The 26389-nt window shown below is 44.2% G+C and overlaps 1 protein-coding gene across 1 annotated transcript in view; it reads left to right on the forward strand.

The window, feature by feature from the left end:
- ANPEP (alanyl aminopeptidase, membrane) overlaps positions 1-2700 on the forward strand; it is a 147391-nt gene extending 144691 nt beyond the window's left edge. Inside the window, exon 21 of the mRNA XM_082253221.1 lies at positions 2519-2700. Coding sequence (XP_082109347.1) covers positions 2519-2677 — 159 coding nt within the window. The 3' untranslated portion in view covers positions 2678-2700. The remainder of the gene's footprint in view (positions 1-2518) is intronic.
- The last annotated feature ends 23689 nt before the right edge of the window (positions 2701-26389 follow it).

A 26389-nucleotide genomic window follows, 5' to 3' on the forward strand; every position in this document is an offset into this window, starting at 1 on the left:
GTGTCCCAATAATTTTGGTAATATAATGTAAATACTCTATAGATGAGTAAATCCTTCTTCATTGCCTGTATTGTTATATACTCATTTATACTCAAGTAAACATGCTTATGAATGCGTAAATACGCATATGTGAGTAAATTACTGCACTCAAATTTAACATTTTCTATTTTTGTTTTTCGGCTCTGTCCTCATCGCTGTATTACTGATCTTTGTGTGCATTGTTCCATAGACAACAATGCATCTCATTTCAAATCAGTAAGGCCCCTTTCACACGGGTGCTCCGTATGTCTGTATATCACTCCATCCGTTTGCGGGTGATATACGGACATAATGCATGTCAATGGGATTGCGGATGTCTGCAGATGACTATCCTTCCAGTTCTGTTCCGTTTTTTGGAATGGAACAGAACCCTATTTTTCTTACGTTTGAAAAAAGGAACGGACGCAAAATTGGATGTCAGCGGTGTCATCCGCTGACATCCGCATTCACATAGACATACATTATGTCGGTATATCATCCGTAAACGGGGATGATATGCGAACATACGAACCAGATGACACAAATGTCATCCGTCTCTGTGAAAAAAAAAAAGTGCCGGAGCGGATCGCAATACAGTCCGCTCCGTGTGAAAGGGGATTAACAAATGCTTCATTTTTTACTCCTGTGTGTTGGAGGCCTTAGATGCTTCCCAGAGGAGCCGCTGACTAATTAGTGTTTATAGGAATATGGTACAAATAGCTTAAAGGGTTGGCATGGGCAATGATAGCACTTTCTCTGTGCCAGTTTACACAAATCATTCTGAATGACTTTAAGGCCTCACACAGTGTCACAAATTTAAAAATGCTGCATTTAAGGGTGTGTGGCGTTTTTTTTTTTTTCTGCCTCTATGTTAGCCTATGGGGTGGATTTACTTAAAACTGGAGAGTGTAAAATCTGGTGCAGCTCTGCATAGTAGCCAATCAGCTTCTAACTTCAACTTGTTCTATTAAGCTTTGCACTCTCCAGTTTTAGTAAATGAACCCCTATGTGTCCATGCACATATAGGCGTTTACAGGCGTATTAGAAGGGGAGTGTTTAGAGGCACAAAAATGCGTTTATGGAATGAGCATTTGGGCAGCAGAAACACTTTGTTGTTTTGTCCTGTCAGGAGAAACACATTCAGAAGAGCCCTGTGTGCATGAAGCATAAGTTGTTAGATTTTGCCTAACATTTTGGATAAGCTCAACCTACACTGAACAACATTTTAAACACAACACTTTTGTTTTTGCCCCTATTTTTCATGAGCTGAACTCAAGGATCTAAGACTTTTTCTATGTACACAAAAGGCCTATTTCTCTAAAATGTTGTTCACAAATCTGTCTAAATCTGTGTTATGCTGCAACATGAGGTGATGGTCGTGAATGAATGGCAAAACAATGGGCCTCAGGATCTCGTCACGGTATCTCTGTGCATTCACAAAGCCATCAATAAAATTCAACTGTGTTTATTGTCCATAACATACGCCTGCCCATACCATAACCCCACCGCCACCATGGGCCACTCGATCCACAACGTTGACATCAGCAAACCACTCACCCACACAACGCCATATACACTGTCTGCCATCTGCCCTGTACAGTGAAAACCGGGATTAATCTGAGAAGAGAACACCTCTCCAAAGTGTCAGATGCCAACCAATGTGAGCATTTGCCCACTCAAGTCGGTTACGACGAGGAACTGCAGTCAGGTCGAGACCCCAATGAGGACACCGAGCATGCAGATGATCTTCCCTGAGACGGTTTCTGACAGTTTGTGCAGAAATTCTTTGGTTATGCAAACCGATTGTTGCAGCAGCTGTCCGGGTGGCTGGTCTCAGACGATCTTGGAGGTGAAGGATGTGGAGGTCCTGGGCTGGTGTGGTTACACATGGTCTGCGGATGTGAGGCCGGTTGCATGTACTGCCAAATTCTCTGAAACACCTTTGGAGACGGCTTATGGTAGAGAAATAAACATTTAATTCACGGGCAACAGCTCTGGTGGACATTCCTGCAGTCAGCATGCCAATTGCACGCTCCCTCAAAACTTGCGACATCTGTGGCATTGTGCTGTGTGATAAAACTGCACATTTCAGAGTGGCCTTTATTGTGGCCAGGCTAAGGCACACCTGTGCAATAATCATGCTGTCTAATCAGCATCTTGATATGCCACACCTGTGAGGTTGATGGATTATCTCGGCAAAGGAGAAGTGCTCAGTAACACAGATTTAGACAGATTTGTGAACAATGTTTGAGAGAAATAGGCCTTTTGTGTACATAGAAAAAGTCTTAGATCTTTGAGTTCAGCTCATAAAAAATGGGGGCAAAAAAAAAAAGTGTTGCGTTTTTATAATTTTGCCCAGTGTATAATAGAAACCGTTGTGGTTTGTAGAAAGGGGTAACTTTGATACAAGAAAATATCATGTAATCGTATACACATAGATGTGCAGGAATGGAAAGTTTTAATTTTCTCCTAATAATGATGTCATTCTCTTTCCCACCAGTTTGAACAATTTAAAAAGGATAATGAAGCCATAGGTTTTGGCTCAGCTACACGAACTCTGGAGCAATCAATAGAGAAGACCAAGGCAAACATCAAATGGGTAAATGAAAACAAAATTCTTGTTAAGGACTGGTTTGAAAATGCGGTATTAAAGCCATAGAAGACAAGGATATACCGCCGCTACCTGATCAAGTCTACCAGCCATCTGTGCCTCCTACAACGACTGCTTGCCGCTCTCCACAGATTATGAAGCTGCGATGGCTTAGCGGTTAGCACTTCTGCCTTGCGGTACTGGGGCCTTTGTTTCATAACCCCTGTCAGGACACTATCTGCATGCAGTTTGTATGTTCCCCTATGTGCTTGTGTGGGCTTCTTCTGGATACTCCAGTTTCCTCCCACACTCTAAAGTATTGCCGGTAGGTTAAATTGCCCTATGTGGAGCCCCTGGAAGCTCCTGTAAATGTACTTTGTACAATATGTAAAAAGCTGCAAAAACAGATAAGACTATATAAATACCTGTAGGAAAGTGGTTGTACGAGGGCAAATATAAGATACAGTCTTAAGATAGTTTTCTTTTCTATCCTTGGTTTTCTAAAGTGACTGAGAAACATTGATTTCAAACTTTCAATGTACATATGGCGAGGAATTTTTTTTTTTTTTCGCTCAGGGTTCAAACAGTACGCTTATTTTATATGGAAAAACATCCTTACCCAACTTACATTAATCTGTATCATAAGCAAATCGGGGGGTCTAATTGACATTTACCTCTTGCCGACCGCCCACTGTAGTATTACTGCGGCAGGGCAGCCTGGCTGCGCAAAATCACGTAGAATTATGTGATTTTGTGCACAAGGTTTCGTGTGTTTAGACACAGTAGGAGGCCGGCCGCAGGAGGAGCGACGGCGATCGCTGCCTTCCTCCCCTGGTCATCAGATAAACTGACAGAAGACTTATGTAAACAAAGCAGGTGAGTCTTCTGTGAGACAGGCAGGGAGAGATCAGAAGTTTCAGCTAAGCTAAGCTACACAGTTATGGGCCATACACACTATAAGATTTTCTGAAGACTTTTTCCTTTAGACTTACCAAAACCATATAATATGAGGTCAAACCTAAACACTTTCAATTTGTATGCAATCTGGCAGGCCCTTGCTCTACATAGAAAAGGTAAATCTGAAGGAAATCTAACCACAAAAGTTGGATAGTGTGTATCCAGCTTTAGTAAGCACATTTAGGTACACATTAACCCCTTTGATCACCCCCAGTGTTAACCCCTTCCCCGTCAGTGCCATTTATACAGTAACAGTGCATAATATTTAGCATTGATTATTGTATTATTGTCACTGGTCCCCAAAAAGTGTCAAAAATGTCAGTTAGGGGCCCGATCTCTCCGCCGCAATGTCGCAGTCCCGCTAAAAAATGCTGATCGCCGCCATTACTAATAAAAACAAAAAAATAAATAAAAATTCCAAAAATCGATCCCGTAGTTTGTAAACGCTGTAACTTTTGCACAAACCAATTAAAATACGCTTTTTGGGATTTTTTTTTACCAAAAATATATATCAGAATACAAATTGGCCTAAACTGATAAAAAATTAGATTTTTTAAAATTTTTTATTGGGAATGTTTTTAATAGCAGAAAGTAAAAAATATAGCGTTTTGTTCAAAATTGTCGCTCTTTTTATGTTTATGGCGCAAAAATCTAAAAACCGCAGAGGTGATCAAATACCACCAAAAGAAAGCTCTATTTGTGGGAAAAAAGGACATCAATTGTATTTGGGTATTACGTTAAAGTAACGCAGTGCCGAATCGCAAAAAAATGGCCTTGTCATTAAGGGGGTAAAACCTTCCGGAGCTGAAGTGGTTAAATATCAGCATGATGCAATGGGGAATGACCACAGCAACAAATTACCAGATGCATCCCTTCTCATTTATTCAAAGGAAAGGTAGCCGGAAACTCCAGAGTCCAAAAAACACAGTGTTTATTGCTAAATATAGGTGGGTTAAAAAACAGCTTGTGCGTTTCAGCACAAAGCCTTGGTCACAGCATCCCTTCTCCTTAGCTGCCCCTTTCCTGCTGGGACTGTTACTTTCCAGGTTGCTGTTTTCTGTCATTTACATAAACCCCAAAAGATTCTTCATAAAGTAGGTGCAAACACAAACCCTAAAATCTCAGATTAGCTTTAATGTGTTCTTGGAATTTTACGAATTATTTTCAATATTTTGCCTCTTTAGGCCGTGGTTCACATCAATGTGGTTTTGAAATCGTGCTACTTCAGTGCGATTTCAAAGCTGCAGATCAGAGGGGTTTATTTGTGGCTTGCGATTTAATTTAACAGAAGTCTATGCAACTTTAAACCCAAACAATATTGGTGCGCTTGCTAAAAAATATTAAGATCACCATTAGTGAATAAACTAAGTGACAAAACTATGTTTATGTTTTAAAATAAAATAAAAGGACTGCTGCATCTAAAAGTAAACTAAACTTTAAGTAAAACATTAAAAAGTAAAGTAAACTTTGCAGTAAACTACAAAAAAAAACGGAAAATTTATATCAAATACTTACCGTAATTTTCCTTTCCTGATGGACTCCATGGCAGCATACGTATCGGGTTTGGCCCCGCCTCCAAACCTACCCATAGGACCTCACTCCCATAAATCTTTGCTCCTGTTCAGCACACGTGTTCTGTAACTATCCTCCACAGAAATCCGGGAGGGAACTCCTGCTGCCATGGAGTCCATCAGGAAAGGAAAATTACGGTAAGTATTTGATATAAATTTTCCGTTTTCCTGACAGACTCCATGGCAGCATACGTATCGGGAAATAACTCGCCGTACACACAGGGTGGGCAGGTGCTGAACAGAAAAGTTTAATGCATTTTGTCAAACAGACAGGACTTGCAAACCGAAATTCACAGAAAAAAGAGCCGCTGGCTCAACACAGTAATGGGATAAGAAAGTGTTAATAGAGGACCACGACGCTGCTCTGCAAATGACTTCAGGAGCCACATGTCTGGATACTGCCCAGGAGGTAGAGATGCTCCGCGTCGAATGAGCTGTAACTACTGCTGGAGGGGTCAAGCCCTTAGCCCTATAAGCCCACTGGATGGTCTGGATGATCCAAGAGGAAATGGATCTCGTCGAGGCTCTTGAACCTTTGTTTTTTCCATAGAAGGTAACAAAGAGATGTTCTGATTTTCTGAAAGAGGAAGTGGCATCTAAATATTTCTTAATACACTCTCCAACATCCAGCGGATGAACCGAAGATTCTTCCTCTTCCTGTCTAAAGGTTGGTAATACTGTTTCTATGTTTTCATGGAAGACAGAGGTCCTTTTTGGTCTCGCATCCAGCATGGGGATGAGCACCACTCTGTCAGGAAAAAAGGTTAAGAAAGGCTCTTGTGTCCCAAAGGACCCAATTTCCGACACTCTTTTTGCTGAGGTTATAGCTACCAGAAACACTGTTATCAGTGTAAGCTCTCTTATGGTCAAGGAATCAGACATGTCTTGAATCTGACTCGCCAGGAAATCCAGAACTAGTGGCAGATCCCACTTGGGAAACCTGGGTTTTCTCTGAGGTCTGATTCTCACTGCCCCTTGGAAGAACTGACGAATTAGGGCATGAGTGGCCCAGGAGATCCCTGTAAAAGCGGAAATAGCCGAGACCTGGACTCTGAGCGAACTCACTGATAGAGGCAAATCCAGTCCTGATTGGAGAAAGCTCAATACATCCTGGATCTTAATTGAAGATTGAGGATCAGGCCTTGTATTCAGTTGTGCAGAAAATTTTTCCCAGATTCTCTGATACACCCTGTTCGTTGAGCTTCTTCTAGCACTAAGTAATGTCGAGATTGCCGTTTCTGGACAGCCTAAAGCCTGTAACCTCCTCCTCTCAACATCCAGACCCTGAGATGTAAACGGTCTGGGCACGGATGGAGTACAGACCCCTGGGACAACAGATCCGGTCTGAAGGGTAGCGGGATTGGGTCTCGGACACTGAGTAGTGTCAGAAGGGGAAACCATGGCCTGTTCGGCCAGAAGGGAATCACCGCCACTACCTCCACTGGCTCCGACCTGAGTCTCCGAAGGAACTGCAACACAATCGGAATTGGTGGGAAGGCGTATGCCCTGTGGAATCTCCACTGATCCGAGAGTGCATCTATCCCTGATGCTTGTGGATCTCTGAATCTTGAGTAGTACTTCGGCAGTTTGTGATTGCAGGGGGAGGCGAAGAGGTCTACCTCTGGAGAAAGCCCCAATGTTAGGATCCAGTTGAACGTTTCCTTGTGAAGGGACCACTCGTTGTTGTCCAGATCCACTCTGGACAAGAAGTCTGCTTTGACATTCTGGACTCCTGGAACATAAACCGCTGAAAGATTCGAGAGATTTTTCTGTGCCCAGGACATAATCGGCTCCACTTCCCTCAATAGGGACCAGCTGCGTGTTCCCCCTTGTTTCCTGATGTATGCCACTGCTGAGGTGTTGTCCAGGCGCAGCATGACAGGTTGGTCTTTTGTCAGGTGAGCAAATGCTCAAAGAGCTTGGAATGCTGCTCGGAGTTCTAGTATGTTGGATACTATTCCTCGAGTGGAAAACTCCCACCTGCCCTGTGCCACCTCCGACAGACAGTGGGCACCCCAGCCTATGTTGCTGGCGTCCGAGGTAACCACTACCCACGGAGCTGGCCTCAGAGAGTGGCAGTTCAGCAGGTGGTCTCTGCATAACCACCAGGGGAGACTCGCTCTCATTGAAGGGGTTAAGAAGATGCGTTGATCCAGATGCCACGTATCCCATTGCTGAAGGAATCCCTTCTGAAAGGGTCTCATCCTCCACAGGGCCCACTTCACCATGGGGACTACTGCGACCATAGTCCCGATCACCTTCAGGCATTGACGTGCCTGAAGATGAGAGGATGAGAGGGCAAAGCGAATCCTGTCTCGAAGAGTCCCTATCTTTTCCTCTGGAAGAGAGATAGTCGCCTTCTCTGTGTCGAACAGAGCGCCCAAGTAGATCAGGGACTGAGTTGGAATCAGGTGACTCTTCTCCTTGTTGAGTAACCAACCAAACTTCTGGAGAGTGGACACGACCTGCTCCAGATGAACTAATAGTTGGTCTCTGTCTTGGGACAACAGGAGTAGATCGTCCAAATAGTGGTGAAGACGGATACCTTTCAATCTCAGTAGGGCTACCACGGCCAATAAGATTTTTGAAAAGGTCCGTGGAGATGTTGAGAGCCCGAATGGGAGACAGATAAACTGAAGATGTAATCCTCCCACTTCGAACCGGAGAAACCTTTGAAAATCTTCGTCCACAGGGACATGAAAGTAGGCGTCTTTCAAGTCGATGGACACCATCCAATCTGCCGGCTGGACTGACTGCTGTATGGACAACAGGGTCTCCATTTTGAACCTTTCTTTTTTTATGAATTTGTTCAAGAAGGTCAAATCTATTACTGGTCTCCATGATCCGTTCTTCTTTTGGACCAGAAAGAGCGGAGAATATATTCCTTGGCCTCGCTCGGACTCTGGAACGGAGATGACAGCCCCTTGAGCAATGAGAGCTTCGACGTAAGAAAACAAAATCTGACGCCTTTCTTCTAGGCATGGTATGGCAGTAGGCAGGAACCTTGAGCCTGGCCTCTCCTTGAAGACCCACTTGTGGCCTGAAGACACCGTCCTGACGGCCCAGGGGTCCTGAATCGAAGCCGCCCAGACATGTCGGAAGGAGCGTAGACGCGCACCCACCCGACATGTCTGAGCGGGCCCACCTTCAAAAGGACTTAGTGGGCTCACGGTCCCCCGAGGAGACGTTCTTTGTCGTCTTCCTGGAAGACTGTCTGGATCTCCAGTTCCGGTTGAACTCCCGACCAGGTCTATAAGAACGAGCTTCCCTGGCCCGGTCAGGCACAAATTTTCTGGTAGGCTGTCCTTTCTTGACGTTGAACTGGCGCCGATCCTGGGGAAGAAACCCAGACTTACCGCCTGTAGCCCGGGCTATGGCCTCGTCAAGTTTATTCCCGAAAAGGGAGGACCCCTCAAAGGGAATACGGCACCAAACTTGCTTTGATGCCGGATCCGCAACCCAAGGGCGGAGCCAAAGAGCTCTCTTAGCTGTGACCGAGGACAGCATAACTCTTGCCAATAGACGGATCAAGTCTATGGAAGCCTCCCCAAGGAACGACGCGCCCAGCCTAAGCTCCTGGATTGGAGCGCTTCTGGCCACCTCCTCCGAAACCGATCTGACCGATTCGTCTACCACATCAGCCCAAGACTCCATGGCTTTGGATAGAGCAGCCAAAGCCAGGACTGGTTTACAGGCCATACCTGCTGTAAGGTAGATTCTCTTCAAATCAGAGTCCATCCTTCGGTCCAACGGGTCTTTAAATGAGACCGTATCCTCTAAGGGAAGGGTCACGTGCTTGACCAGTCTCATGACTGCTGCGTCAACTAGGGGAGGAGACTCAAGATGTTTCACATCATCCTCTTTGAAGGGGTAAAGTTTAGCCATCTTGGATACTAAGGAATTCTTTCGTTCCACCTTTTTCCACTCCTCCAAGATGATTTCACCCAACTCTCCCAGGAAGGGAAAATTAACACGCTCCTTATTGAGCTGTTTAAAGTACTTCTTCTGCTTGGGAGGGGGAACAGCTGACTCTTCCCAATTTAAGGTCTCTCTGACCGCTTTAACCAGGGAAGGCACCAAGGTATATTCAAAACCCAAGCAGGGATCTTCATCTTCAGAGTCGCTACCCGACAAGAGCATCGACTGATGGCTTGTGTGGGCCGACTCGAAATCTTCCTGTACCTGTAGTGCTACAGGGGAAGGGCTTGGGGAAGCCGTTGCAGTGTCTTGAGAACGACTGACACCCAACTCTGCCAAAGAGTCCTTTACCACTCTCTTGACCAAAGCCTCAATGCGTTGATCGGAAGTATCCCTTTCTCCCGCAGCCTGGGAGAAACATCTGTCACAGAAAAGCTTCCTCTCCGGGACACTAGCGCCACAGCCCCTGCAACCTGCTTTGTCAGGTCTCTGTGCGTGGCTGGCTGAAGTGGACGCTTTACGATGATGTGAGCCCGAACGGGACTTTCCAGTAGAGTGCCGGTGGCGAGAGCTTGAGCGCCTTTCACTTCTTTGAGAAGAGTGCCTAGTCTCTGAACGAGGAGGGCTGTGAACAAGAGAAAAAACAGAAAACACAGACAGGAAGCTAGGAACACTTGAGTTCCTACCCCCACCCCCTATAACCCACAACCCCACCAAGAAGCCCCAAATACCTGTTAGGGGCGGGCTGACCACCGGAGGGCAAAGTAGCTTCCATTCTGATGCTGACCTACAAGAATGAGCCGGACAGCATGTCAGAAAAACCAGCAAAGCGGGGGGGGGGGGGGGGGGGGTTGCTCCCAAACTGGGGCCAGTACTCACCAGGAACCAAGGTTAGCAGGCAGAGCGGCAGCGCACAGCAAAATGACCACAAAAACGAACGATCTTCGTATGTGTAACACCCAGTATCAGCAGTGTGTACAAACACAACACTGCTGACAGCTCTGGGGTTTAAATATGGCGCCTGGTGACGTCATCAGCGATCGCCACCGACGCCAGCTTACTGCGCATGCGCCGTGCTTACACTGCGCATGCGCGAGAACCAAGCCTCGTTCCCGAGGCGCCGCACATGCGCAGTAGCGCGCACCGGAGGCCGGTCAGGAAGTGAATCGCTGACCGGCCCCGGACCACTAGCCACCAGGGAAGGCAGGAGAAAAACCAGGTAAGACATAAAGGCACGAGCAAGCAATAATATAAACAAAATAGCTGCCATGGAGGACTTTGTACTCACGGACCGCCGATCACCAGGGATGGATGCACACACCGGACTTATCTCATTCTTAGGGTACCGGCCACCCGCAGCAGCTGGGCTTTTTGGCCAAGGCTGCATACATCTTCGCCCCTACTCCATACCCCGCAGCAGCTGGGGCTTATTGGAGAGCTCCATACCCGACTGGTAGAGCCATCCATCACCCGGAATCCATCTTCAGGTAGGATATCAGGTAATCCTTTGGAGGACAAAAAAAGAACACGTGTGCTGAACAGGAGCAAAGATTTATGGGAGTGAGGTCCTATGGGTAGGTTTGGAGGCGGGGCCAAACCCGATACGTATGCTGCCATGGAGTCTGTCAGGAAAAACAATATTCCAAAGTGCCCTGTCCTTATACAGCCTAAGGCCTCTTGCACACTGCAGCTTAAAAATGCTCAGTACAGCGTTTTTTTTTTCTGAGCTAAAATAGAGCCCATTCATTCTTAATGTGCCTATGCACACAGCCGCGTAAATGAGCGCTGCGTTTTCTTCAGTAAGAACAAAATAGAAAAATCTGCATTTTTGGTCAGTAATTTGCGCCTGATGCGCGCAAAAACTTGCACAAACGCGCACAAACGCGCGAATGCGCTAAAATGACCCAAAATGTCAATTGAATATCCAGAACGCTAGAATAAATTTGCGCGCATTTACGCAAATTCGCGCGAGCGCGTAAGCGCGAAAATGCGCGCACATTTATTCTAGCGTTCTGGATATTCAATTGACATTTTGGGTCATTTGAGCGCATTCGCCCGTTTGTGCGCGTTTGTGCGCGTTTTTGCGCGCATCAGGCGCAAATTACTGACCAAAAATGCAGATTTTTCTATTTTGTTCTTACTGAAGAATACACAGCGCTTGTTCACGCGCCTGTGTGCATAGGCACATTACAATTAATGGGCTGTATTTTAGCTCAAAAAGCTGTACTGAGCATTTTCAAGCCGCAAGATGCCCAAACAGGAGTATCGTGTGCAAGAGGCCTTAAACATATAAGAAACTCATCTTATATTAACAAATCCATATAAATCAAGTCCATATATCATGCGCAAAAATGATAGTGCAAATATGTTATAAAGTGCAAAAAGTGCTCAGTTCCAAAACATCAATATTTCTTCTCTCTTGCGGTGAAAAAAATGTCGATAATGTTCACCACTATGAAAATTGCTCCCAAAAGGAATCGCCATCCCCAGATGACACTTGTTAGGAAGAAATGCGTTGGGAGGGGCCTCAAGGGTGACGTCGTTCTGCAAGTCAGGACCACAGGTAGCACGTTTTGACTCTGAGGAAGAGAGTTCTCCCTCGAAATGCGTCAGCCCAGCCAGACATTTGCAGACACCAGCACGTCATCCAGTACAGGGGCTCCCTAGTCATTTTGGAGACAATCGGTTCCATTGTGTTTTATGTGCGCAATCATCATTTGTTTGTGAGTACAATGTATGTTGTCTTCGGATTTTATTAAACCTTTTTAGTGGTAATGCATGAAGACGGTGCGCCCTTCTTTTGTTGTTGACCACTTGGACCTGCTGGCTGTTTGTAACACATGCTGTTTTATTTTTTAGAGATTGTAGGTGCAATTGCAATGTTTTATTCAAATCAATTGGTGAAATACTCCACTATGGGGATCTCCCTCTGTACTTTAATCCCCTCCATGGAGTCTTTTCGGCTTAGGAGTTCGGGGAGCTTTTGTATTTCGGATCGTGGTGTATATGGCTGCTATGCAGCAAGGCATTTAGTGATCTCCTAGTGGGATCAGAGCAGCTGGTAAGAAGCTAATTTAACCATTTGTGATGACTCCTTTCAGGAGTCATCACAGGAGTCCTTTTCATGGTGGTGCACATTATAATCATTGTTTCACCGAAATACTAATGTTTTGAAACTGAACACTTTAACATATTTGCACTATAATTTTTGCACAATTTTTGTGCATGATATATGGACTTGATTGATATGGATTTGATAATATAAGATGAGTCTATTATATGTTTATCGCATGTTACTGTGTTTCTTATGAGATGTATTAATTTGTATAAGGACAGCGCACTCTGGAATATTGTTTTATAGAAGTCTATGCAAGTTGCAATAAAATCCCCAAAAAGTAGTGCAGGAACCTTTTTTAAAGTCGCTGCAACTTGAGTCGCAACAATTTTAAAGGTTCCATTGCCAGCAATGGGGTGTGGCTTGTCGTGCAATTTGTCATGTGATTTGACAGTTCAAAATCGCATAGGTGTGAACCAGGGCTTAATTACCTAATATCCTTTGTACAGAAACCACCACCGCTATCAGGAAATCTGCCCTGAAAAATGCCATATAACCATCACTGGAGTGCATAAATGAAGCCAGTATGTGGCTGCAAAGGGGGTGCAGGACATCTGTTGGGCTGATGTATAAAGGATAATACAAAAACAGGTTTTATTAACAAAATAATAAAAATGGTAATTATTCATATAAACTATACAACATTTAATTAGGGCTTGTTTAGACTTGCAGTTGGGTGGGTGTTAAAAATGCACAGTGCTAAGTGCCCCCCTTAACCTGCAAAGGCAGTGGATGAGGTTGTTCAAAAACTATCCCTTTTGACGCATTCAGTGGACAGTAAGCCCACCCAATGCGTCCCATTTAAGTTAATGAGGAAGCACCGCAAATGCCCTGCTGTTGCAATACATTGGTGCAGCAATTATAGGAATAAAACAGGTGATGAAGAGGCATAACATCACCTCCTCTCCACCTGTCAAATGCCTCTGAAAAGGGATACAAACACAGATTGCTTTTCAGAGGACTTAAAACATATAAGCCACTTATTGCTATTAAACACTCCATGTTGAGGTTCCCTCAATTATTTAACAAAAAAATATGCAAGCATTTTGAAAGAGAGTCACTCCTGAGATCCCAGCAGTGGCGGCTGGTCCTACGGGGTGCAGGGGCGCTGCCCCCCTATCCATGCGTCTGGCCCCCTAATATACATGCGGGGCGCTGGATGCATGGAGTTCAATGGGGCTTTTTTTTTTTTTTAGCAATGTGATTAAATCCAAAGGCTCTCACAGGCTAGAAAAAAGGGTGGGCTCAGGGCGCAGAGCAGTGCGCCCCGAGCCCACCCAGTTGTGTGACAATAGCGAATGAAAATTCGCTATTGTCACATGGATCCTCCTCCTGGCCAATCAGGAAGCGGGTTTTGAGACCCGCTTCCCGATTGGCCGAAAGGAGAAGCCATGCCATTGGGCATGGAGAAAGAGGGAGGAGACACAGAAGATGGGGGAGAAGCCAAAGCTGCCACCGCCTGCTGCATCCAGGCAGGGTGAGTGAGGGGGGGGGGTCCTGTCTGTCCTCTCTCTCCTCTCCTGTCTCCCCGGTCTCTCCCTGTGGTCCGGGGGGGTATGGTGTGCGGCCTGATGTGGTCCGGGGGGGGGGGGTATGGTGCGGTCTGCCTGCCTGACGCCCCCCCCTGGCCCATGGAGCACCAGCTGCCACTGGATCCCAGGGCCAAGTATTGGCTGGTGCCTCCACTTCAGTCTTACCTTTGCTGCTTGGACTATACTTTGGACAATTGATGTTCCATCTTGATTCATAGACCTGATTAAGTATATGAAGGTTTTATACATAGGAGCCTAAAAAAAAAAAAAAACATTTTAAAAACTCCATGTAAAATATTATGATATAGACTTTTCAAAAAGACACACTGAGAAAATGGTTATTTTGTTATAAATTCTAGAATGTAAAAATAAAAATTTGATAGGAAACCTTTATTTTGTCATTTGTTTTTCTAATCTATCAGTTTGTGATGTTATAGCAATAAATTACACTAACAAATTGTTTTGAATAAAAGAAATAGCACAGAAGCTGAAAGCCCAAAATGACTTTATTATGGTGTTTTAGCAGTCATTGCACACGAAGGCCGGTTCTCACCAGAATGCAGTGCATAAAAGGCACATTGCACGTTAACCCCTTTCCGTCCAACTCAGGTGTCCCTTTAACAGGGTTTTTAGAGAGAAGACCTGCCCAATCATGTGACCACTTGATCATTACTAGAGATCAGGAGCTGTCTTTGACAGCTCAGTCACTGTGCTGGGAGAGTGCAGTGAGTGTGTTCTCAGAACAGAAACCTCGGTCCTCTATGGATGCATATATGCAGTGTGTGGGTATTAAAGTCCACACTCATATGAGTTAGGCAGGATGCAGGAGTTTAACCACCCCCCGTCCGCTCTACAGCCTATATACGGCTGCAGCGCGGACTCGAATTTTCGGGAGGCCGTTTTTAAACGGCCTCCCAGTGACACGCCCCCAGCGCGCTCCCGCGAGCGCGCTGCGTGGAAAATCTGTGTCGGCCGTGTCCAATCACAGATCGTGGTGAATGGCCAATCACAGCGGCCATTCACCACGTGATCTGGCCGTCCAATGAGCGATGATCTCATATGTAAACATATGAGATCATCTCTCATCGCCGGCGCTCCTTCCTCACACGGAGCCTGCAGTGTGAGGAAGGAGGGGGAGCCTCACAGCGCCGGGGACACACAGCAATGTAATCAGGGCACCGATCACCAGTGCCCTGATTACTGCAAGGTAAAAACACACACACAGTGCCCCCCCATCAGTGCCCACAGTGCCCGCCATCAGTGCCCCCCATCAATGCCCACAATCAGTGCCCATAGTGCTGCTAGTCAGTGCCCATCAGTGCCTGCTCATCTAGGCACTGATGAGCACTGACTGGCAGCACTATGGGCACTGAGTGTGGGCACAGATGGTGCTGCCCATCAGTGCCGCTCATCAGTGCCACCCGTCAGTGTCCAGTGCCATCCGCCAGTGCCCATCAGTGCCACCTCTCAGTGCCCATCAGTGCCGCCTCTCAGTGCCCAGCAGTGCCGCCTCTCAGTGCCCAGCAGTGCCGCCTCTCAGTGCCCAGCAGTGCCGTCTATCAGTGCTCATCAGTGCCGCCTCTCAGTGCCGCCTATCAGTGCCGCCTATCAGTGCCGCCTATCAGTGCTCATCAGTGCGGCATATTAGTACCTCCTCATCAGTGCCCATAAGTGCCACCTCATCAGTGCCCATAAGTGCCACCTCATCAGTGCCCATAAGTGCCACCTCATCAGTGCCCATCAGTGCAGCCTATCAGTGCCCATCAGTGCCGCCTCATCAGCGCACATCAGTGAAGGAGAAAATTTATTTTCAAAATTTACTCGCAGAAAAAAAAAATTTTTTGTCTTTATTCTTTCTTTTTGTAAAAAATAAAAAACCCAGAGATGATTAAATACCACCAAAAAAAAGCTCTATTTGTGTGAAAAAAATGATAAAAAATTTCAAATGGGTACAGTGTAGCATGACCGCGCAATTGTCATTCAAAGTGTGACAGCACTGAAAGCTGAAAATTGGCCTGGATGGGAAGGGTGTTTAAGTGCACAGAAGGCAAGTGGTTAAAAGAACATTGTGCTGAAAAACAAAACAAGGGGCTACCATTGCTGACCTCCTTCTAAGAAAATCATATGCATACCTCCCAACTTTCTAAAATGGGAACGAGGGACACCTGTTAGCAAAAGTATGTATGCATTGGACACACCCCCTGCCACACCCCCTTAAAGGAGAATTATACAACAAATTATCAGTTAAGCCCATAAGTGCTTTTTTTTTTTTTTTTTTACCACTACTGTTCCTTAATATTTGCTTTTGAAGTTTACAAATGCAGCAGTTTAGCACTGGGAAACACTTTTTGATAGATAAGTGGTGCATTTTATATACAGCTATATACATCAGACCAAAATGATGGGGAAAAGGGGAGGAAGGAGGGACAGAGGGACTTTGTTCCAAATCAGGGACAGTTGGGAGCTATGCATATGCCTCTGATTTTAAGACCTTCTTCACACATTAGGGGTATGTGACATGAATCAGCAGATTCTTGCGGCTTGGATCACAAGTGCATGCAAAGAGCTTCATGCCGCTCAGCCTGTACAAAGCAATGACAGGCTGAGAGGAGCTGTTGCTGTTTGCATGTATCCGCACATCCAGCAGTTTCCTCCGGCTGGGGACAGATAAGTGACTCTAGACTTAGACATGCGTATCCACGTTCAGACATCTGTCCTTAACCACAGGTAACTGCCAGATGTGCAGATACGTCAAAGTAACAATGCTTTTCTCAGCCTGTCGTTGCTTTGTACAGGCTAAGTGGGCACAGCTGTTCGCATACACCAATGACCCTGGCCGTAAGAACCTACTGATTCCTGCTGTTTGATACTATTTATGCTCCTAATTGCCCATGTGAAGGAAGCCTAATATTTTCTCAGTCACTTCCTCAGAACAAGCTGAGGAAAGGGCAAGCTGCTAAACAAACCTGCGGAGCCCTAGACATCTTCATTTGTGTGATGGGAGTTTGTATGCCCAGGCAAATAGTTAATTGAATGCTGGCTTATATTGGCTTAAAGCTGCTGATTAGAACTTATTTAGGGGGGGCGTGGCTTGGCGCGCGGAGGAGATGGCAGCAGACTAACAGAGCTCTGGCTGTATTCTCCCCACCTCGGTTAACAACGACTCAATCCATCGCCATCCGCATCAGCTATGGGCAGAATCACAAAGCCGAACACATACTCGAAACATCTGCGTACCGGAGGATCAGCGAGCGGTAAACTAATTCCGTATTTATTCAAATCACTTCCCCATAACAGACGAAGCATGGCTGCAGCCAAGATGGCGCCGGCTCAGATCCACACAGAGGATGAGGACTGTGACATCGATTCAGTGGCCACTTCAGAGGACTTGGGAGGTGAGTGCTCAATGCCAGATCGCACCCTAACTTTTAATGACATGACACTAATAGCGGCCGACATTAAGGGCTCCTTTTCAGCAGCTATAACCGACCTTAAGGCGGACATTATTAGCATCAAGGAGCAAATGGCCACGGGGGAAAGAGCAGGAGCATCAAGAGACAGAGCCATACATAGACTTGAGGAGATTTCTGTTACACATTCCACACATCTCATCAACATGAATCGTCAGCTTGAGGACCTTGACAATCGGGGTCGGCGTAATAATATTAGGGTCCGAGGCATATCTGAGGACATTGTAGGAGATCAGATCAAACCTGCTTTGACCTCCATCTTTAATGGACTGCTCGGCAGACCCTCGGAGTCCCCCATCGACTTTGATAGGGCTCATAGAGCTCTCAGGCCAAAAGCGCCCGATAATACGCCACCCCGGGATATAATTTGCTGTTTGAGCAATCATCCATTAAAAGAAGAAATTTTGAAACAGTCCAGACAAAACGAGCAAGTCGTTTTTAATGAGCAGGAAATTCAGCTATTTCAGGATCTGTCCCCTATTACTTTAAAAAATAGGCGAGCTTTGAAACTACTCCTGGATTTACTTAGAGCCAAAAATATACCATACAGATGGAAATTTCCCTTTGCTCTGCAAGCAACACAAGGAGGCAGGCAATTTCTACTTAGAACTCCAGAAGAACTCACTAACTTTTGCTCCTCTCTTCAGCTGGAACCTGTAGTTCTCCCGGACTGGTATGCGGAATTCTTACTTCCCCCTGTGCAACAAGGCTCGCCCAGAGCCCCTCATATTTCCCCTGCTCGCACACCATTTGGGAAGGGCGGGAAAAAACAGAAGCACAAAGAACCCAAAAACCTCTTTACTTCACCTCCCAAGACACCAAGACTGAGAGATCACAAATAACTGGGGATTTACTTCAATTCAAGTTATCTGCTAATCATACAGATCCTGTTCTGGTACTGACTGACACTAATGAAGAAATCACACTCCAGACTCCCATGTACCTTCACAGGCTGATATGACTTAATTATTAGCTAACCCCTTCTATGAGACTATTCATGGATACTCAAGACAGGAACACTTTCTGCTCCCACTTGGCTGGCCTCTTTCCTGAAGAAACTCCAAAGAGCCTAGAACTTTTCTTCATGGTGCATTTTTCACTAATAGACTTCCAACACCCTATGTTCATGGAGATCACGAGGAGGAATAGAGAACAGCTTATGTCTCATGACATATAGAAGAGACATCTGTGAAGTCCTTTCGCTTTTTGCTTTCTCTCCCTCGTATAACATTAGGAATCTATATTGCTATGCATCTTTTTGGACGGATACACCCATCCATTCAGAGGGAATTATTACTGTTGGACACAGTTTGCTGCCTTTCCTTTTTCCCTTTTTCTCATGACCACTCATGATGATCTTTGCCTACATTTTGACACCCTTGAACCAGTGTTAATTTTGGCAGCAAATTTCAATTTAGTTTTAGTCTTAGTCTTAGGACTAAAATGGCATTTTAGTTTCAGTCCTATTTTAGTCTTCTGCAAGTGTTTTAGTTTTAGTCGTATTTAGTCGACTAAAACTCCAGTATATTTTAGTCGACTAAAGCGCCCTACATTTTAGTCGACTAAAACTCATTTTAGTCATCTATAATCAAATGGGTGTAGTTCAATTGTAATTTGTAATGCATTATTTAGGCATTTCTCTACAATTTACAAACTCATTATATACTACTGCTGGTCCTGGAGTGAAAAATCTAATATGTTATTATTTATGCTTTGAGCACGCACCAGTGTTAATTTTTGGCAGCAAATTTCGATTTAGTTTTAGTTATAGTCTTTTGACTAAAATGCTATTTTAGTTTTAGTCGTATTTTAGTCTTAAGACTAAAATGCCATTTTAGTTTTAGTCGTATTTTAGTCATCTGAATTGTGTTAGTCGACGAAAACGTTTTAGTCGGTTTTAGTCGACGAAATTAACACTGCCTTGAACTTATATTCTAAAGTCGGGAGGAAAACAAGAGAGCTTTATGCATAGAAATGTAATTCCTTAAATATGCCGCTAGGTGGCGATGTTCAATCATTTATTAATGATAGAAATAGAAGGAAGTGAGTTATACTGTGATGTCCAGTGTTAGGAAGCCTTAGATTTCGAATAGTTTTCTACTATCTGAATGTAGATTTTAATCTTATGTTGTCTCAAGGTCTATTTTCCCACAGTTACCTTCTAACATCATTTATCTACCACCCAGCATGCTGTTGTTAACTGCTTTTCAGTTGTTCGATCATTGAAACATGAGGTGGCTAATGATAACTCGCTGGAAGACATAGGTAACACTTCTATTTATACTATATGCTAGCATAATTCTTCTGCCTGATAGAAGATTTTCATGAAGGTTACACCACAGAAGGAGAAGTGGATGAAGATTTAATAGGGGCTCATTGGAAAGGGCAAGGTACACTAACTGTGATATCTCTCTTTAATGATGTATGACTAATTGACTACTAGGCTAAAAGAGTAGACGGTCTCATAGAGGGAGTGGAGGAGAGATAAATACTTGATAATTCTGTTGCTCTAAAAGTAAAATCTCAGGGATTTTTTGTTTAATTGTTTCATTGTGGTTAAAATATCACATAGTTAATCTGTTGTATAGTTTTGTTCTGTCCTATGTCCTTTGCAACTGGCTGGGACATGTTAACATAGAGTCGTAACCATTAGATATACTAGACTTACTGCTATCCACTATAATATCGCTACCAACGCATTTGTCATACATTTTATGACCGAGGTGGGGACCTTATACTGGGGTTCCCTTTAATGGTTTGTTAACCTATTAATTTTTTCTTGAATCAAACATCTCTACGCGGGTCAATCACTTCACCCCACATAGGATTGAGCGGCCCTCCACCTATCTGTAGGTGTGGTGATTGCTCACATATCCTAACCACCTTTGTTGGCGTCCCAGGGGGTTACTTCCGGAACGATCGACAAGAACTACATAGTCTTTTCCTCCTTCTACGTTCTGTCACTTCTTTTTCATATTTCCTTACTGCATCTTTATTTTTTTTGTTTTTTTTTCCTTCTCTCCCTTACTTACCCTCCCTTCCCTTTTCCCCATTCCACCCAAATTAGAAACTCTGTTGGAAGACAGAAAAGATGGCATATTCACACATGGGCAAATCTCCATTTCTCATTTCACATAATGTGAATGGACTTAATCTCCCGGAAAAGAGAAATCGGCTCTTATATGACCTTAAAAAAACTAAAGCACAAATAATATTTCTACAGGAAACGCATTTTAAAAGTTCACACATACCTATACTAAAGAACAAATTTTTCCCTGTAGCATACCATGCCACAAACCCCCAAGCCAAGACTAAAGGGGTCACGACACTTTTTCATAAGAACTGCAGGTTTACCCTGATTGAGCAACTTGTGGACCCAGATGGAAGGTATCTCTTCCTGAAGGGCAATCTGAATGGAAATCCAATAACGTTAGCGAACGTCTATTTCCCTAACAAGTCACATATATTATTTTGCACCTTAATAACAGAAGAACTAAAGAAATTCGCGCAGGGATGCATAATACTAGGAGGAGATTTTAATGTCCCATTAGACCCACTACAAGATACTTCCTCTGGGAAAACGTGTATATCATACCGGGTTCTTAAGAGAATAAAAGAGCAGTTAAAATCCCTGACCTTAGTTGATACATGGAGAACCCTTAATCCCTCTGTAAAGGATTACACTTTCTACTCGGCACTGCACAAGCGTTACACTCGCATAGACCATATCTTTATTTCCCAAAGAGACATCTCAAAACTCACTAAAGCTGATATTGGAATAATTTCCTTTTCTGATCATGCACCAGTGTCTATAGCCCTGCACGTGGAGTCTCATCACAAAGGGGAGTTCACCTGGAGGTTAAACTCCTCCTTACTGGTTAAAAAAGATATTTCAGCCAAAATTCAGGAATCAATAAATAATTATTTTAAAGACAATTCCTCAGAAGACGTTTCCCCATTACTGTTGTGGGAGGCACACAAAAGCGTCATTAGAGGGGAGCTGATCAGACACGGTGCTTGTCAGAAGAGGGAAAGGGAAAAAATAATAACCGATCTGATAGACAAAATCTCATCTTTGGAAATTAAACACAAACTCAGTGCATCCAAAGAAGTTGAACAGGAACTTCTTCAACAAAGAAAATCTCTTAATGACATATTGCAAGCCAAAATGAAGAGATCCCTATTTCTTAAGAGATCTGTTTATTTTGAACACGGGGACAAAGGAGGCAAATTACTAGCGAAAGCTCTAAACGAAGCACAATTCGATAATAATATACATTATATTAAAGGACAGCAGGGCGAACTAATACGAGATCCACAAAAAATGGCTGATAGCTTTGGCCACTTCTATTCTAAGCTTTACCATATACCACTGCAAAACAAACCAGAGGGTTTGGAGGACAATCGGGAACAATTGATAATAGACTACCTTAACAAAAGTGGTTTACCATCACTGCCAAAATCTGCGGTTGCAGACATGGAATGTGAAATATCTCTAACTGAAACTCTAGATGCTATTAAAGAATTAAAAACCGGTAAAAGTCCTGGCCCTGATGGGTTTAGTTCCCAATATTTCAAACTATATGCTGACACACTTGCCCCGTACCTCACTAACGCATTGAACTCTATTCTCCGAAATCAAACCCCATCTAATGATTTTCTCAGAGCCCATATATCAGTAATTCCAAAACCAGATAAAGACCCTGCACAATGTGCAAGCTATAGACCCATATCATTGTTAAACATTGACTTAAAGATCCTAACTAAAATATTGGCAAAAAGACTAGGTCCCCTTCTTCATCACATTATAGGTCCTGAACAAGTGGGATTCATGCAAGGCAGGGAGGCAAAAGACAGCATAACTAAAGCACTGAATTTGATACACAGCATCAAAGGATCCTCTGTTGAGGGGCTTTTGCTCTCAACAGATGCAGAAAAAGCATTTGATAGGGTGGCATGGGACTTTCTGTTACATACCTGTAAACATATTGGATTAGGAACTAATATGCTTCAGTGGATCCAACTACTATACTCCAAACCATCGGCCAGGGTAAAAGTTAATAATGTGTTGTCTACCCCTTTTTCATTGCAAAATGGCACTAGACAGGGATGCCCACTTTCCCCCCTCCTGTTTATACTCACACTGGAACCACTTATCAGAACCATTAATTTGACACCAGACATTCATGGCTTCTATAGAGGAACGAGAGAGTTTAAATTATCAGCTTATGCAGACGACCTATTATTTTTCATCTCCCAGCCACACATATCCATTCCTAACTTAAACAATCAATTCAAACTCTATAGATTTTTATCCAACTTCAAAATAAATCACAGTAAATCGGAAGCACTAAACCTGACTCTTTCCCCGGATTCACTAAAACTCACAAGAGATAATTGCCCCTATAAATGGGAAACACATGCCCTAAAATATCTTGGTATCAAACTAACCCCTAATCTAGAAAATCTTGTTGAAAAGAACCTAAATCCCCTCATAAAACAAATTGCTAACGACCTTAAGAGATGGAATATAAAAACCTTTTCATGGTTCGGCAGAGCCTCAATAATAAAGATGACTGTATTGCCTAGGCTTCTCTATGTTTTTCATGCCCTCCCGGTCCAGATCCCGGCTTTTTATTTTCGTAAGCTTGCCAACCTTCAAAGAACTTTTGTTTGGGCCAACAAAAAGCCCCGGATTAAACTCAGATTCCTACAATTACCGAAGATATCTGGAGGGATTGGCCTTCCAGATTTCTACAAATACTATCAAGCCACACATCTAACAAGGATTCTAGATTGGCACTGCCATGCTGGAAGCAAGGACTGGGTGGGCATGGAATTGGGGTGGAGCACTATTCCGCCGCATCACCTCCTTTGGACGAGCCTCTGTAGTATACCGTCAGAAATGAAAACACATCCCCTAATAGCTAACACTTTAAAAGTTTTTCAGAAAATTGCGACTAAACATAATGTGTCACCAAGTCCAAGTCCAATCATGCCTTTACAGAATAACCCCGACTTTCTACCTGGCGTTAAAAACCATTCCTTGATCATGCAACAAGGAAACAAGACTGGGCCCATCAGGATCAAACACTGTCTCCGTGGTACAACACTTAAACCCTTCCACGAATTAAAACAAGAATGCTCTGCAAATGTACCTTTAAATTCCTGGACATATATGCAAATACGTGATTATATCACGCGTAAGAAGCTCAACAATGCAGCAAGCAGACCACTGACTGATTTTGAGGAGCTTTGCATTCAAGGTGATCGAGTTGAGGGAGCAACATCTCAATCTTATAAAAGACTAATTGCTACTCCTCCTGATTTCAAAGACCTATACAAAGCGTTATGGGAAAAGGACTTGGGATGCTCCTTCACCTCGATCCAATGGGAGAAAGCATGTTATTTTTCCCATAAATGCTCACTGAGCACTAAACTACAAGAGACCTCCTATAAGATTAGGACGCAGTGGTAGCACACTCCAATTAAATTGCATCAATGGTCCAAAAACACTTCAGAAATTTGCTGGAGATGTGGTCTAGAGCGTGGCACTTTTCTTCACTTATGGTGGGATTGTCCAGCATTACAGAAATACTGGAAGGACATCCAGGAATGGGTGAAACACATCACGGAGACAAGGTTGATGCTGGATGCAGCCTGCTGCCTGTTACACATTACCCCATACCCATACAAGAGATATAAAAAATCACTGACTCGACATCTCCTAAATGCAGCCAAATCCTTAATTCCCCTTTCATGGAACTCGAAAAAATGTACCCACACTCAATGACTGGTTTACTAAAGTAGGCTATATCTACGAAATGGAAGAGACACTTGCCATTAAAAACGAAAGAAATGATTTGTTCCATAAACAATGGTACCCCTGGCGAACTTTCACAGTATCACAGGAATACTTAGATCTCAAGAAAAGTTGAATATAGGAGTGGAACTGAAAGCCATGTACTGATAAATTATAAGGGTATTCCCCTCCCCCCTTTTTCCTCCCCTCTTTCCTCCCTCTTCTTTCTATACTAGTCTTTACTTTTCTATACTTCTATATATTCTTAGATGGGTCATTGCCCAGGCCCATCTGAGTTGTACCCTTAAGAAAAACAGTAACTAAAAAGAGCAACAATTGTATACAGCGATTCTAAGATAAAAAACAAGTGAGAATATGGCAATTGTTTTCTTCAAAAAAATTTATCCGACAAGATAGATTTGTATTCTATATCAAAATTCATACTCTGCATTTGTTGTTGTATAATGTTCGTTAACATAAGTTGCTGAAAGAGACTTTGTATTTCTTTTTTTCTGTTGAGTGCATGTAGCACTTTATTTCATTGTATTGCACTATGTATGCCCTTTTTATTTTTCTAAATAAAGTTTAATATTGTGAAAAAAAAAAGAACTTATTTAATTCATCATCAGCTAAATAGCCTTCAGGCTGGGTTCACACTTATGAGATGCGGGAACCACAGTGATTCCTATGCAGGTTCCCGCAGCACATCTGACTCTCAGGCAGCTCATACTGCTCTCTGCCATCCCCTGTGGGTGTATATGTATTGGTAATGACACTCCCATATTGGTTCGCAGAACGCAGTGCGCACTGTGAAATTGGATGGTCTGAACACCCATGCAATCTGATTCCAGTGCGAACCAAAAAAAGGGTCCTGCACCATTTTGGTGCGAATGCAATGCAATTTCAGCCATACAAACTGTAAAGCTGAATTTGCATCGCACAGACATTGCATGTAATGTGCACAACAATGCGGTGTGCATCACATTCGATGTCTGGCATTACATAAGTGTGAACCATGCCTCAAGCTTTTGAACCAAAGGGGAAAGAACTGTGACCAGTGGTAGTAGAAAATGAGCTGATAACTGGTCAGTGAGAAAAACAATGCCCCAGGCTTAGTGGACTGTGACAGAAAAAAATAACAAGCAACTGGTGTCAGTGGGAGTAATACTGCCCCGTCACTGTTCTCTGTGGGAGGAATAGTGCCCCATCATTGGTATCAGTGGGAGCAATAGTGCCTCATCATTGGTGTCAGTGGGATGAATAGTGCCCCATTATTGGTGTCAGTGGGAGGAACAATGCCCCATCATTGGTGTCAGTGGGAGCAATAGTGTCCCATGGTGTCAGTGGGAGCAATAGTGCCCCATCATTGGTGTCAGTGGGAGCAATAGTGCCCCATCATTGGTGTCAGTGGGAGGAATAGTGCTCCATCATTGCTGTCAGTGGGAGAAATAGTGCCCCATCATTGCTGTCAGTGGGAGAAATAGAGCCCCATCATTGGTGTCAGTGGGAGAAATAGTGCCCCATCATTGGTGTCAGTGGGAGAAGTAGAGCCCCATCATTGGTGTCAGTGGGAGAAGTAGAGCCCCATCATTGGTGTCAGTGGGAGAAGTAGAGCCCCATCATTGGTGTCAGTGGGAGAAATAGTGCCCCATCATTGGTGTCAGTGGGAGAAGTAGAGCCCCATTATTGGTGTCAGTGGGAGAAGTAGAGTCCCATCATTGGTGTCAGTGGGAGGAATAGAGCCCCATCATTGGTGTCAGTGGGAGAAATAGTGCCCCATCATTGGTTTCAGTGGGAGAAGTAGAGCCCCATCATTGGTGTCAGTGGGAGCAGTAGTGCCCCATCATTGGTGTCAGTGGGAGCAATAGTGCTCCATCATTGGTGTCAGTGGGAGGAATAGTGCCCCATCATTGGTGTCAGTGGGAGAAATAGTGCCCCATCATTGGTGTCAGTGGGAGAAATAGAGCCCCATCATTGGTGTCAGTGGGAGAAGTAGAGCCCCATCATTGGTGTCAGTGGGAGCAGTAGTGCCCCATCATTGGTGTCAGTGGGAGAAGTAGAGCCCCATTATTGGTGTCAGTGGGAGTAGAGCCCCATTATTGGTGTCAGTGGGAGAAGTAGAGTCCCATCATTGGTGTCAGTGGGAGGAATAGAGCCCCATCATTGGTGTCAGTGGGAGAAATAGTGCCCCATCATTGGTTTCAGTGGGAGAAGTAGAGCCCCATCATTGGTGTCAGTGGGAGCAGTAGTGCCCCATCATTGGTGTCAGTGGGAGCAGTAGTGCCCCATCATTGGTGTCAGTGGGAGCAATAGTGCTCCATCATTGGTGTCAGTGGGAGGAATAGTGCCCCATCATTGGTGTCAGTGGGAGAAATAGTGCCCCATCATTGGTGTCAGTGGGAGAAATAGAGCCCCA

Source organism: Pelophylax lessonae (assembly GCF_965119305.1).
Source record: "Pelophylax lessonae genome assembly, chromosome: 4".
NCBI classification, from domain to species: domain Eukaryota; kingdom Metazoa; phylum Chordata; class Amphibia; order Anura; family Ranidae; genus Pelophylax; species Pelophylax lessonae.